At 34.0% G+C, this 14,566-nt stretch overlaps 1 protein-coding gene across 4 annotated transcripts in view; it reads right to left on the reverse strand.

The window, feature by feature from the left end:
* LOC109728030 (L-aspartate oxidase, chloroplastic) overlaps nt 572–14,566 on the reverse strand; it is a 22,907-nt gene continuing 8,912 nt past the window's right edge. For 2 of the 4 annotated variants that reach the window (XM_020258307.1, XM_020258306.1), the window contains 7 exons: nt 8,332–8,482; nt 7,504–7,864; nt 4,838–5,080; nt 2,546–2,602; nt 2,329–2,409; nt 1,978–2,039; nt 572–1,784 (listed from right to left, as the gene is read on the reverse strand). In XM_020258307.1, coding sequence (XP_020113896.1) covers nt 776–1,784; nt 1,978–2,039; nt 2,329–2,409; nt 2,546–2,602; nt 4,838–5,080; nt 7,504–7,864; nt 8,332–8,462 — 1,944 coding nt within the window. In that variant the 5' untranslated portion in view covers nt 8,463–8,482 and the 3' untranslated portion in view covers nt 572–775. Of the gene's footprint in view, nt 1,785–1,977; nt 2,040–2,328; nt 2,410–2,545; nt 2,603–4,837; nt 5,081–7,503; nt 7,865–8,331; nt 8,485–14,566 lie in introns of those variants that run through there. The other 2 variants (XM_020258308.1, XM_020258309.1) reach the window with 2 other exon arrangements.

Below are 14,566 nucleotides of genomic sequence, written 5' to 3' on the forward strand. Positions count from 1 at the left end.
ATCCTTGGTTTTATTTTCCGTTGTTAATGTAGACACCTTATTTGGGCATACTACTGGGAGGGCCTTTGCCGATCCCGGGGCCTGACAGTAATGTATAACCTTCATTACGAAAAATATAGAATTGAGGTCAAAAAAATTTTCTATATATTCTGAAAGCACAAAAAATTACAACCATTGTAATCATGATGATATGAAAATATGAAATAAAGAAAAGATGAGTAAGTAACTTTGTAACAGTTTTGCGAGTTTCAAAAGTGAAAAAACATTACAAAAAAAAAAAGAATTAGAATTGTAAATACTAAAAATAAAAGACCGAGGGCTGCGTAAGCCTAATTGACCAAAAATGTATGGCATTCACATCTGCCAGACAAACAATCCTCCTTTCATTTTTTTTTTTCCTTTATTTTTTTTTCTGCATATGTACACTTGCAAATATGTGAAATTGCATAAATACCCCTGCTAAGTTCGCAGTCGTCTGCATGTCTGTGATAGCCTTTTTCGCCTTTGTGTCACTTTCGGGGGTGCATATGCAAAAACCATTTTCACCTGTGTACCCTCCTCAAGGGGCATGAGAAGAAATAATCAAGACTTTTAAGTGGTTCACGCAAAACAACAAGTTTACAGGGGCATTCGCATAATTTGCACATTTGCAGGGGTATGCGTGCATGCAAAAAAAAAAAAAAAACATCTTCGGACTCTACAACAAAAATACACGAATACATTATTACATATTTCAGTTAAAAGAATAGAAATCAATGAATACATCGTGGTGCCTTCAACATTGCAGCTGCTTATGCACCTGCTGTGAGCTCCACGTCATCCTCATCGAGGTAGGAAAGATTATCGTCGGCTTTCTCTTACTCTCCTCCAAATAAGGAAAATCCTCTGTGAAGTGCAAACCGCGGCTCTCTCTTCTTGAGAGCGCACTCTCCACGACCAACTTAGCGCAACAAAAGAGATTCCTCATCTCACACAATTCAACTCCAACCATTGTGGGCTTCCACCCTTTCCTAAACAAGTATTCTTCCCATTCCTCCTCCAAATCCCCAATTTTCCACTCCGCAGTCTTTAACCTACTAGTCGACCGCACTATTCCGACATACTCCCACATAACAGATTGCAGCTCGGCTCTGATCTCCCTCGTCTGCTCTGTAATATCACAAACCACACGATCCCTCAGGGACACTGGGGGCACTGGAAGAGCCCACCTGGCCGAGGAACAGTTGTTCGCATGCGTTTCCACCATGTGGTCTATTGACGGCTGGACCGCTCGCCTAGCAAAGACCAGGGCTTCAAGCAACGAATTGCTCGCAAGACGATTTGCACCATGCAAGCCAGTGCAAGCAACCTCACCAGCCACAAACAGGCCTTTGACATTTGTCTCCCCCAGCAAACCGGCACGGACCCCACCGCACATGTAATGCGCTGCGGGGACTACAGGTATCGGGTCGCTGGTGATATCTAACCCGTATTTAAGGCACTCTGCGGCGATGTTGGGGAAATGGGAGAGGATTTGCTCTCTTGGTTTGTGGCTTATGTCAAGCAAGACATATTTTTCTCCTCGTTTTTTCAATTGATCGTCGATGCTCCGTGTAACAACATCTCTTGGAGCCAGTTCAGCTCTTTCGTCATATAACGGCATGAATCTCTGCATTGATTGGTTATAAAGTAGTCCTCCATCTCCTCTAACTGCTTCGGTTATAAGAAATGCATTTTCCCTTCTCTTAATTGGCTTTAACGGGAGGCCTTCATCAGCTAATGCTGTTGGGTGGAACTGCACGAATCTGCATTTGTACAAGAAGAAACGAAACATGATGTTCAAGATATGAGTAAACATAGATTCATGCAAAATTGGATAATATGAATAAAAGAGAACATTAGGATGAAAACCAACTAAGGCGCTGATTTAGAAGGTACAAAGATTATAATGTTGTCATTGAGAGAGAGAGAGAGAGAGAGAGAGAGAGAGACACTCACTCCATGTTGGATATTACAGCCTGAGCACGATGTGCCATTGCAATTCCATCTCCGGTGGCAACCTATTAAGAAAACATAATGAATTAAAGGGGCAAGAAAATGAACAAAACAAGCATGGTTGTTATGTTAATTAAAGAAAGAGAGAACACTTTTCTGTTGAATCACAATTATAGGTTTCTTTTAGTATGCTAAGTGCGTGATTTCAAAAAAATATTTTTTAAATGACAAAACAGACACTTCAGAAGGAAAGAAATGTTATATAACCTAATTCTAGAAAGATCGGCAATTGTTAGTGAATTGTGTTTATCAGGGAATAAATATAACTATCAAAATTATAAGAAATAAGCATACCAGGGGATTAGTGGTCGTAGGGTAAATATGTCCAGCTCCTCCAGAGGCAAGAAGAATCACTTTTGAGATGAAACGAACAACCTAGATTTCCACAAATCCAAAATTCTCAAAAGTGGCCTACATAAGTAAAATGACATCCCATAGTATAAACTATAAAACTAAACAATTGAAAGAGAAAATGAAAATGATAGATTGTGTACAAGATCAGGCGCAGAACCTGTTGGGTTTCCAGATTCAGTGTATCAACACCATGGCAATGTATTCCGTCATTATCCTGCAAGACGATGAGCTTATACATCTTAGTCATTATCATGAAAACTACTTAACATTTGTTTGAAAACTAACATGATGCAGTGATAAACTACACAATTGCAAAGTGAAAAATCAGAATAGACTCGAAAATGGATCAGATTCAGCAAATAGAAATATTAACACTCGCATAGATACACAGTTCCCCTAGTTGATTGCAAGGATTAAATTGCTGTAACTACGTACAAAATCCCTTCCATATGCCTGCAAAGTGGTGCAACTTGTCGCATGGAAACAACATGATAGTCAGGTAGCAAACATGCTAGTCAACAAAGTAATCCATATTTAACTGTGTTAGGCATGTATGTTATGTATGTCTAAATTCCATAATAGCACCAACTGCTAGAGCGGTTAGTAGGTATCACTAATCAAGGGCATGGGAGACCCAATTCAAATCTAGCTCTAGTGGGAATACGGCTCCATGTGTGAGTTTCCTACAGAAATGATCACATGTAAAACAAGAATCTATATATATATATATATATATATATATATATAGGTAGGGCTACTATACTCTTATGAGTGTAGAGCACTTCGTACTCATAAGTTGTTTTCAATGATGGAGCTTCCGATTCGATGATCCACTCCATTAAATATGATCTAGAGTATTTGAAACTTCTACAAAATAAATTTCGTAATTTTTCGAAATCATAAGAAAGTTCATCAAGCGGGTATAAAATGAAAGGCCAAAATCGAATGACGTCTTAATAATGGATGATTTGATCCTTCAATTTAAGATCAGAGTTATTGATCTTTATCTATGTAGTGAATAGAATTTTCTATCAAAAATTCAACTGATTTCGATTCTTTTACACCGTTAAACTAGCAAATATCCCGTACCAACCGTTAAAAATTGTCAATTTTGTGACATTTTAATTGTAAGGTAAATCATGTCGAAAAATTATAAAATTTGATTTCTAGACGTTTTAAATGCACTATATAACGTTTAACGGTGTGGATCGTCGATTCGGAAGCTCTATCATCGAAAACAACTTATGAGTACAAGGGCGATCGTACTCATAAGAGTATAGTAGCCGGACACTATATATATATATATATATATAGTGTAGAGCTATTATGCTATCGGAAGCATAGAGAATTTGATGTTTCCGATTTTTTGACCCTTGGATCAAGAATTGTATGGTTAGGATGATTGCGGTCCCCCCTATAGTTGAGTAGTACCTCTAGGGTTGAGTGGTCCCCACAGGGCAATAGTATTAATCCAAAGGTTAGAAATGATTAAAAGGGCTGATCTAAGGGCGAAAAAATTGGAAGCACCAGATCCTCTATGCTTCCGATAGCATAGTAGCTCTACTCTATATGTATACTACCTAGACAATCTTTTCCTTTTGAGATTAACATCCTTTCCATGAAACTTCTCAAGGTTGATGAAAATGAGTAGTAAAGAAATGTAACATATGTCGATATATGATAAGACGGCGTTGCAACTAACCAAAGAACAATTACACTAAGAGCCTCACTATATGAAATATTTGGATTAGGATGTATAGATAGCCCCTGACTATCTCGACAGACTATCTCGACATTGCAACTTAGACCCTAGTTTTTTGACATAAACACTTTAGTCCCTGAATTTCTCATATATTGTAAATCTGTCCATGATTGTCAAGAAATCGAAGTTCATTATAAAATGACCATTTTATCCTTTCTTTAAATGACTTCTTTGTTTTTTAGGGTACTTGAAACAAAGTTGGAAAGGTCGATTTATTCGGGAAAAGTCACATATCAAATCTTTTTAGCAGCAAGACGTGAGGTTGGAATATATGAGAAAGTTCAAGGACAAATGTTTAAGTTAAAAGTTAATGGACTAAGACACAATGTCGGGATAGCACATATAACTTTGCAAAGAACGTAAATGATTAAACAGAAAATGAAGTAAAAATAACCTCAAAAGTCAATAAGTCAATGGTGAAATGGTGACAGAACAAAACTATGTTTCAGTTGTTATCAACGGCCCACAGCTTCATGCGCTCAATCTCTCAATCAATCATATCAGTAGTATGAGCAATTCAGTTGCTGGTTTAGATTTGTTTAGGATTAAGGCTTTTAGGGTTTTCAATTTAGATAGGCTCTCTATCCACAAAACTCAGACAAATAAATTACACTAAAATTGGCATGCAAACTACATAAAATCGCAAATGATCAATTTTATTATATAGTAAATGAAAAGGAAAATAACCTGAGAAGTCAATAAATCGATGGCAAAATGGTGACCAAACAAAACTATGTTAGGATCATTATCAACAGCTTGTAGCAATGCCCGTTCAATCTCTCTACCAGTCATATCAGCGGCATGAACAATTCTATTGTGGGAATGCCCTCCTTCTCTTGTGAGATGTAACCTTCCATCCTCTCCATGATCGAAAGATGCACCCATTGCGATCAATTCCTTCACACGATCTGGGCCTTCTGTGCACACTACCTGAACCGAGTAGAGAGCAAGCTAGTTTTGGCATGATTGAAACGAGCAAAAGTGCAAGATTAAATTAACTTATTGGCCTTTATGTGAAAACTCATCTATTTGCACATAAACCACCATAAAATCTGAATTTTCATATTTGTCTTGTAGCCTTCAGAAATGTAGTTTCTTACATAAATACCCTCATCTTTTTTTGGTAGTTATCCAATTTCTGTGGCGGAAGTCGGTATTACAATAGAAGTTTTTAAAGAGGTTCATTTTTGTAGCCATAATAAGAGTATACATATACGAAAGTTTTCTGACCATCTTATTTTTTTCTGGGCATATATGAACATTAAGATTTTACAGAGACATACAAACTTTAAAAAACTTTCATTTCATTTCAAAATCTCTTTCTTCTCATCTCACATAAACATGAACAAGAAATTTTACTTACATCCCAATTATTCTGGTGTGTTATAACAGGACTCGTAAAACATACCTCTCTATTCTATCCGTCTCACTTTATATGTGAGACCCAACAAAACCAAAGAATAGTTTTTGGGCAGATGAATACCATCTCTAGATTTCAAAAGAACTCAACTGTTCCCACTTCATTTCCACTTTGCAAGCCATCCCAATGAAGATATGACAAAAGTGTGGCTAAAAGGTGTTTATGGAACAACGATATATACAGACACTAGAAAATTCAGTTGTCCCGTAATGCACACACAATTTTGGATCGACCCCAAATGAGAATTTGTGAACTAGTAAAAGAGGGTACACAACGAATACAGATTATATCTTTTTTTAATGGAAACTATTATTTCATATCATACTGATGCTAGATTTCATTCCTTTTCAGTGTTGACAAAATGAGAAAGCATTTAGACAAGTTAGCAAAGTAGTACACAAAAATATAGCAGTTATAACTTTATGGTTCAAGGTATTGAAAATCAATTCCCAAGAAATGATAGCAGAAAAGCAAAGTTTTTTCTATCTAGAAAGAGGTTAAACGAAACATTTCCAAATCAAAAATGTAACTCTTAACATTGTTGTCCAGATTTACATTCTTTTCTTTTTTTAAACAATAAAATTACATTAATTGTCTCACAAAAGGTTCGTCAAATAAGTGATGGACTGATTCATCTATTGCAATACTAAAAGTTGGAATCACACCAATAGTGATAGAATAATTTGCTAATCCTTCAATTTAGAGTATGGGCCAATAGAATTAAGAATTTAAGACATATTAATGTGGAGAATTTTAGAGGTTCAAGTCTCAAATTTTTTGATCGATACATATTAGAACAAAGAAGCATGACAACAATGTCCATTCCCAATGACAACCAGAAAAGGACTCATTTATGTTTCACAGAAGTGAAATATCACTCTCATATAATATCAATGATATTATATCACGATATGGCCTAACTCAAGAGTCAAATTTAGCATATTATATAGCTCTCAGAACTACAAAATTTGATATTTGGCATAAATAAGGAAAACACAAGTAACCAAATATCTTGTAGAAGTTCAAATTTAATAAAATGTCAAGTTATTGAATGAAACAATTATTCCGCTAGAGTAAGTAAACCAGAGGGGCGGGAAGAACTGCGAATCCAAAACCTATCATGAAAGCTAAAAAAGGAAAATCGATAAATGTTCTCAAATCAAAAATTGCACAACTAAAAGAAAATAAGCTAATAGGAGGGCACAAGAAAAGAATTAAAAACAAGTATTATAAAATGAAATAGCATATGCGACGAATTAACAAGTTGAGAGTTATGTAAAACCACTTAATTGGAAGTAACTTAAGCCCTATCCTGATGGCAATGTGCAAAACTAGGTATTAATGGTTAGAAGTACCAACGTTCTACTTTATTCGTTGAAGGTGTTTTGCTTAGTAAGAGAAGTATAAACTGACTTGCAAATTTGTGCATGAAGGAAATGTTAAAAGCATCAGGGAATGTTATTGTTATATCAGAGCATATGCAACACTATATCTACATAACTAATTCCCAAGGATTCAGCCCAGTGACATCCATAAGACATGACAAGGCAACCCAATCAGCTATTCTAGACTTGCAGTATAATTCTTCATAAAACTTAATAAGTTGATATGCTTACAAATAACGAAAAATAGGTGAGCCCACACAGAGGATCAAGTTTTTATGAGAAGGTAAAGAAAAGGAAGAATTCAATGAACCAATAAACCAATAAACATACAAAACATTTAGCGGTTAATTGTGCATCTTTACAACTATGCAGTAATCTGCACTGCATTGTAAACCATCATATCCTCAATAGCATGACCTTTCCAAACCCTTTTAAAAATCTGCCAAAAGCTAAATAACACAAAAAGCAATAACATTTTACATGGCTACATTTCTTAATAACCAAGTATTGAAAAAAAAAAAAAAGGACAGGTAATTAGAGAAACTCACCCTAACTGTTTCCTCATCACATAGATAAGCCCCTGCAACAATTGTATCTTGCATGTGGCTTTCCACGGAATCTGAAGGGCACAAAACAGCACTTACACCACCTTGTGCATAATTTGTGTTGCTCTCGTGAGGTTCCGCTTTCGTAATAACAGCAACCTTTCCTTGTTTGGCAACTTCTAGGGCATATCTAAGGCCTGCAACACCACTTCCTATAACTACAAAGTCAAAATAATTTGTATTTGCAGTGCTTTCCTTTAAACATGAGATAGTAACATTTCGGATAGAATTGGCTTTATTGGTTGAAGGGGCTCGGGAGAAAGTATTAGTCTTTGTGCATAAAAGACTAGGGATTGTAGAGAACCTGCTAGAGGAAAGAATTAATTAGATAAGATTGTAAAGTTGATGAGTACAACCAAATTTGATAGAGAGGCACTTACGAGAAAATTGCAGTTAGATGCTATTCGATTTTACTACTCATGATCCGTAGAGGTTAGCTATATCGCGTTATATTCATAACTTAGAAACTACCCAATTACATTAATGTGCATGCATTAGAAATTAATCCTTTAAATTCATGCCATAGGGGATGCTAGAGAACATCAAACAATGAGGAAAAGAACAGAACGATTACTATTTTACAGAATTTGAAAACTCAAGATTCCTTAGAACCGCCTCTTTCTCTTCAATTAAAGGATGCAATGATATGGAAATATCTAGCTAATTGAATTTCTGAGTATGAGCCGAGTACTAACAAATTTTCAAGTTCAGCTATTGTTAACTATGGGAGACAAAAACAAAAAAAAACTACTCATAGTTTGATAGCTATACCTCGAAATATCTATTTGCACGCATCTCTTGAAAGAAAGACCAGTGACTCTTGAAGCTTGGAGATGGGCTTTCTCGATCGATACCGTTCCTCGGCAGTGCAAATTAGCACACCCATACAAAAGGCTCGTCATCGTTCCAAGTTTCTAAGTTTCTGCACAAATAACAGTAAAAATACCAACATGTAAACAAAATTCCCGACAGAAGAAATGATAAAGAATGTGGCTATATAACCACCGTACTAACTGTTTTACTTGTAAATATTAATCGACGTGCATTTCATCAAACTAAAAAAAGCAAAAATCACCCTCATGAACAGCTACAATACAAATTTATAACAAATTTCGTAGGATAAAAGAAAACTATTCTTGTTTAATTTATTTGCAACTACTACTAAAAACCACATATTCCAAAAATGAAAACAAACCCAGCATTAACAAACATAGAAATAATGGGATAAACAACAGCAAAGGTATAAACTATTGATTAGAACTCAGAACCGGGTAACTTTCATTGCTATACTCCATGCTATGATGGCATGATGAATTAAAGGCAAATTAACAGATATATTTCACAATATGCAAATCAAACAAGCAAAATAGAGAAAAAGCTAAGAGCCTCATCTAGAAAAAGAGGAATTACTCATTAAAAAAACCAAAATTAGATGGAACATTCATTCATTGTCACACAAGGTAAAAAACCCAGCAAGGAAATCTCAATCAAACATTTGATCAAACAAGTCATGTGCATAACCAAGAGCACAAAATACCATAAAAAAGAGACCAGAAAAAAAAAATAAAAATAAAAAAGCTCACGTTTTTTAGCGCCCTGAATCCTCGTTGAATCGAATGAGAATATGGAGAGGGATCAACCAACGTCGTATCAACTCTCAATTAATCCCACAAAAAGAAGAATAAAAAGAAGAGGAGGCAAAAAGAGAGAGGAAGAGAGAGCCAAGAAAAGGAAATGGGTCAAATATTTTCCTATATTTTCTCTTGTAGTGGAAATCTATGAGATTGGTTTTCAACAAAGCAAACTTTTCCATAAGAATAAGAATATAATATTTCTGAACACGAGAGAAAAAAAAAAAAAAAAAAGCAATGCTACTGGTAGATTCTAAAATGGGGTGTACATCTAACGTTCACTTCATCCTAAAGTTATTCTTATTACCTCAATTTTTTAATTTTTTTTAAAAATTAATTCAGTTTTTATCAACCCTAAAATTACGGGCAAAAGATGTGCACAATGTTACAAAGTTTTAAAATATGAACAAAATTTTATTTATTTTTACTGTAATATATTAATAAAATATAATAAATATTGAAGATAAGTTCACCCTATTCTTCAAATCTCATACTCAGTTATTAAAATTAGAGGAAAAAAAATTTTTCTTTGTATTTTAAAGTCTGACAAAATTATATACCACTATGCAAGACATATAATCCAAGCAGCTGTATAATTAATAATTGGAGTGACGAAAAAAAAGAGCTATAGTTCAAGCCACTATTAAATTATTTAAGAAAGGTTAGTTTAGGGCTTTTCTTTGCTATAATAAAAAGTTTAAGTGACTATTAATAAAAGGGCTATCATTTTTGAGGTCCTTATACACACTAAAATGCTAGCCTACACTCACTTTTGGTTGCAATATTTATAATAATAGGCTTATACATTTTCACTAATCCTATCATTTTATTTTCTATTACTAAAAATCAAAAAATAAAACTTTGATCAAGAGTTGTAATCTTACAATTTCTTATGGATTGTAAATGTAGCATTTCTTATGTAAAATCTCTCAATTATAGGCTATTCTGAAATAGACCCCTAAACTTTTTATTATCAACCTTTTAAATTCTAGTTTTTAGGCTTTTACAATTCATTATGTTAAAAATTTTATTACATTTTATGGTCAATTTGCTATTATAGTTTGTTATTCACTACAGTGCAGTTTAAACGATTAGATTTAAAGAAATTATCAACCGATTCAGCAAGTTTTTTAATGTGCTTGGCTAAAATATTTAATTTAAAAAATTTAAGAGCTAAGGGGCCCAAATAAAAAAACCATAGACTTTTTTTGCATTTTACCCCCTCAAAAAGTTTTTTTCATAAATAATTTCACAAAATTTATATTTACAAGATTGACCCTATCCTCGCCACGCAAGCTCCACCTGAGCGCCACTTGGGCATGACAGTAGGTTAAGTTGAACACGGTGAATCATTCACCGTGTTTGGATACAGTGAATGATTTACTATATCCTTTTTAAATTTTAAATCCCAAATATTACGTAATACTATGATAGAAAAATAATGAAACACGGTGAATCATTCACTGTGTCTAAACGCAGTAAATGATTTACCGTGCTCAACTAATACTATGCTGCCATCCACGCTCACATGGGGCTTACTTGGCAGGGATAGAACTAATCTTGCAAATATAAATTTTGTGGGATTATTTGTAGAAACTTTGTAAAGCCCCCAATAGTCCCACATCGGATGGGATACTGATTCCAATCAGTTTATTTGAGGCCTAGACGCTAGTAATAATAACTGGGCTTAAGCATTTTGGGCCGGTGGTTTGGGCTCAACGAGTTATTATTGCTAGCGGGTCGGGTCGTTACAAACCTTTTTTGAAGGGGCTAAATGCAAAAAAAGCCCAAAAACCATAGTATAGGGAGCAATTTCAAAACTGGCCTATAGTTAGGGTCTCTGTACATTTTCACTCAAAAGAAAAACGATAAAAAAAAAGAGAGGAAATTTCCTCGCAATTCGAGGCGCCACGTCTTCTAAGAAGACACCCAATCGCATGCCCGGTTGAATTAAATCCCCCCATTCCAAAAAAAAAAAAAAAAAAGTTGCTCCACATTTGCTTTTATATGTCAAAGCATGGGTACATATGAATGTACCCCGTAATGTCCCCCAACTTTGAACGTGGTCATTACTTGTGAAATAAATTTGTCCACATTCAACTAATCTAATCTTATTGTATTAATAATGATAGCAATATCTAGGGTGTAAAAAAAAATAGCAACAATCCGTGTACATAAAAACATGTGAAATTTTGATCAAACTATAATGTGACAATCTCACTAGTAAAAGGTCAGAAATTTGATTTTCTACACACATCGATATTAAAAATGTAATTTAATAATTGGTTCTTGCAGGAAAAAAATATAAAATTGATTATGAAATTCTTGGTTGAGCATTTGGCTAAAAATATGATCGATAGAGTGCCTCCTATATTTCTACAAAATATATTATAAAACTCTACCGCATCTGGTAATCATAAAAAGGTATTCATAAGTTTTTAAGTTATATTAGAGCATTAAATTGGCCTCTAAATCAACCTACATATTTCTACATTAAGAATAAAATCTTATCCAAGATGATCACCTTAAGTGCACAATTTGCTCTATTTTTGTTTTTAGTACAGATCCAAATAGAGGTTTGGCATAGAAATTTGTAGCTTCTATTAATAGTTTAAAAGTAAAAATGAGAGTCCATAAGTTGAATTAAGGTTGAAATTATAATTTAGCGCTTTTGATTTTGCTGCAAAATAACTTGTAGAGAGTTTGTTATAGAGCTTTTTTTAATATGCTATTTAGACAATACTTTTTCACGTAGCACCACACGTTATAATAAGCACAAGCAAGTTGTAATACTGATTTGACCTGGCTTGAGGTTCTTTCTTGAGATTGCCTTATTCATCAAGTGTCAATTTGTTTTGTTGAAGCCCCAACTGCCTTGAATTGATACAAAGTCGAGGTTTTGATTACACTAAAGCTTGTGGCCTCTCGTGGTCCTAATGCACAACAAGTTCTTTCTACTTCGCCATAGCCAAATGTTGGATCTTGACCGGCAATGAAAATTTTTCAAATTTGCCTAGCTCATTCTTTGGCTTCTGCCCCTTCAAAGACACTCTAAGCTCTGCATGTTTTGCTTGTCTCTGAAACAACTATTTGCTTCTAATAAAACATAGGAATTTGATAAAAAAGAAAAGCTAAAACTAGATAACTTAAAGAACTATTTTAACTATTCAAACCGCCAATTCGACTGGTAAACTGGTGAACTATTTTAGTTTTTATCAAACAGACCAATCATATTATTATTGATCTTTAATCGGACAGTGTAAAAAATTAGAGCTTGGAAGAAATAAACTTTGGAAAGATTCTCAGAACTAATAATTATATTTTATATAATTCGCATAAGTTAATTTTTTCTCCCTCTTATATATGTTTCATATTTTATAATCAATCAGACTATACTTGTTTAACCACTAGTAAAACCCCAAAATCTTAAGAGCATATTTGCTTGACCGAAGGTGGTGGAGACGAAGTTGTTTTCGACTATGCTTTTTTTTTAGTTCGTTGTAAGTTAAATTTGCCAACAACTTTATTTTTCCAAAATATTGTAGTTGACTTCGCCTTAGAGGTGCCTGAGCCAATTATGAGAGAGAGATATTAAAAAAGTAAAAAAAAGTTAACCATTGTATGTTTTTTCAACTTTTTTTATATGATAGTGTAGAAACTTTTAGTAAAACAAGTTAAAAAACGAAAAAATTACTATCCAAAACTATTAACTTTCTATCAAATAAACAGTCATGGAAAAAAAAAATTTACCTGAAAGTCATTATCAACTAAAAAATTACATAACAGAAACAAATAGGCCATGGTGTGTTTGTTTCACAGAAAATGGAGAGGGTGAATTGGTTTTAGGCCGTAAATGCTAAATTCAATTGTTTGGTTTATCATAACTTCATTTTCGTTGGAAACTCAAACTGTCCAAAAATATCATAAATGACTTCGGCCCATCCCAGACCAAAGTCAATCATAGAAAAAAAATAGTAAGAAAAAATAAAAATTTATTAACTCACGGCTCCCACCTTCAGCATTCGCGCACCATTAAGTTCCTAGAAAACAAGCAGCAAAATTGGAAAATACTTCAATTCCACAGCTATACAAACAAATAGCGAAAAAAGAGTAAATCTTTTCCGAACTCTAATTCACTCAAAACTCTATCAATTTAAACTTCATCTTTAGTGAAACAAGGAGGCCCAAACAAGCAACTTTTTGGGTTCAATGGTTAGGAAAATGTTTTTACAATACCACAAGGATGAGGACCATCATGATTCCTGGTGTGATTTGGGGTACACATAGCAATACTTCCAGTTTAAGTAATTAATGTTTTCCATGTGGATTCGGTGGGCGTTGAGAGTGGTTGGGTTTTTCAAAACGGCACGGCTGCTTCCTCTTGGACCAAATTTTTCTGGAAAAGAAAAGGAAAAAAAGGTGAAGAAAGCAAGAGAGAATCGTTTGATGTCTGTCTCACACGGATGGACTTTCCCGTGCTTACCAGAAGCGGGCAATCTGGTTGGGACCACTACCCTAGGACAGGGATGTCAATGAGCACGGATACTCGAAATTTTATTCAAATTCGAATTTGAACAGAGCAGATTTATTCAATACTAAATAAATATAGTTTTGTATGTGAATAGCGAAAACAAAAATTCGATGGATATGAAGTCGAATATGGATTTTGACTGTACCCGATCCGAACCTGAGTCCAACCCAAGCCCAAATTTATTTTACTTTATATATTAAAATATGTATATAAAAATTTGATGTTATATTTGAATTTGTATTTTAAAAATTTAGATTTAATGTAATATATTCTGAAATATTGAAAAGAGATAATTGTTTCGGGTTTGGAATTTCAGGTTCGGGTTTTGGATTTTTGGCCAGATTCGTGTTTGGATATGGATTTCAGTTTTGGAGTCGGGTTCAGATTCGGATTTTTGAAAACCCGCCCCGAATCTGACCGTTGGCATTCCTACCCTAGTAGGAGCAGAGCTTGCCAACATAGTCTTATTAAAAAAACTTTTGATTCACTATCACCTATTAATTTTTTATGTTTATATAAAAATTATAATTTTTTCTTTAAAATTTTTTTTAAAAAAATTTTAATATTAAAAAATATTTAATTAATTTTTGGATGGAAGAGAAAGTAAAACGTGGTAGCAAAGTGGGGATCCCAACGACGATTAATTGAGGAGCTCCCCACTGAAAATTTTTTCGTCTTTTGAGTATACAGTATACACTAAACAATTATCAACATGGGAACATAAAGAACGCCAAAAAATAAGTTAATGTATATAGATAAAAGGAGAAGACTAGAAAACTTCTTTTTCTATTTTTTTTTAAATTTTTTAAACTTTTATTTTATATATATATATATATATATATAT

Source organism: Ananas comosus, linkage group 23 (assembly GCF_001540865.1).
Source record: "Ananas comosus cultivar F153 linkage group 23, ASM154086v1, whole genome shotgun sequence".
In the NCBI taxonomy this organism is placed as follows: domain Eukaryota; kingdom Viridiplantae; phylum Streptophyta; class Magnoliopsida; order Poales; family Bromeliaceae; genus Ananas; species Ananas comosus.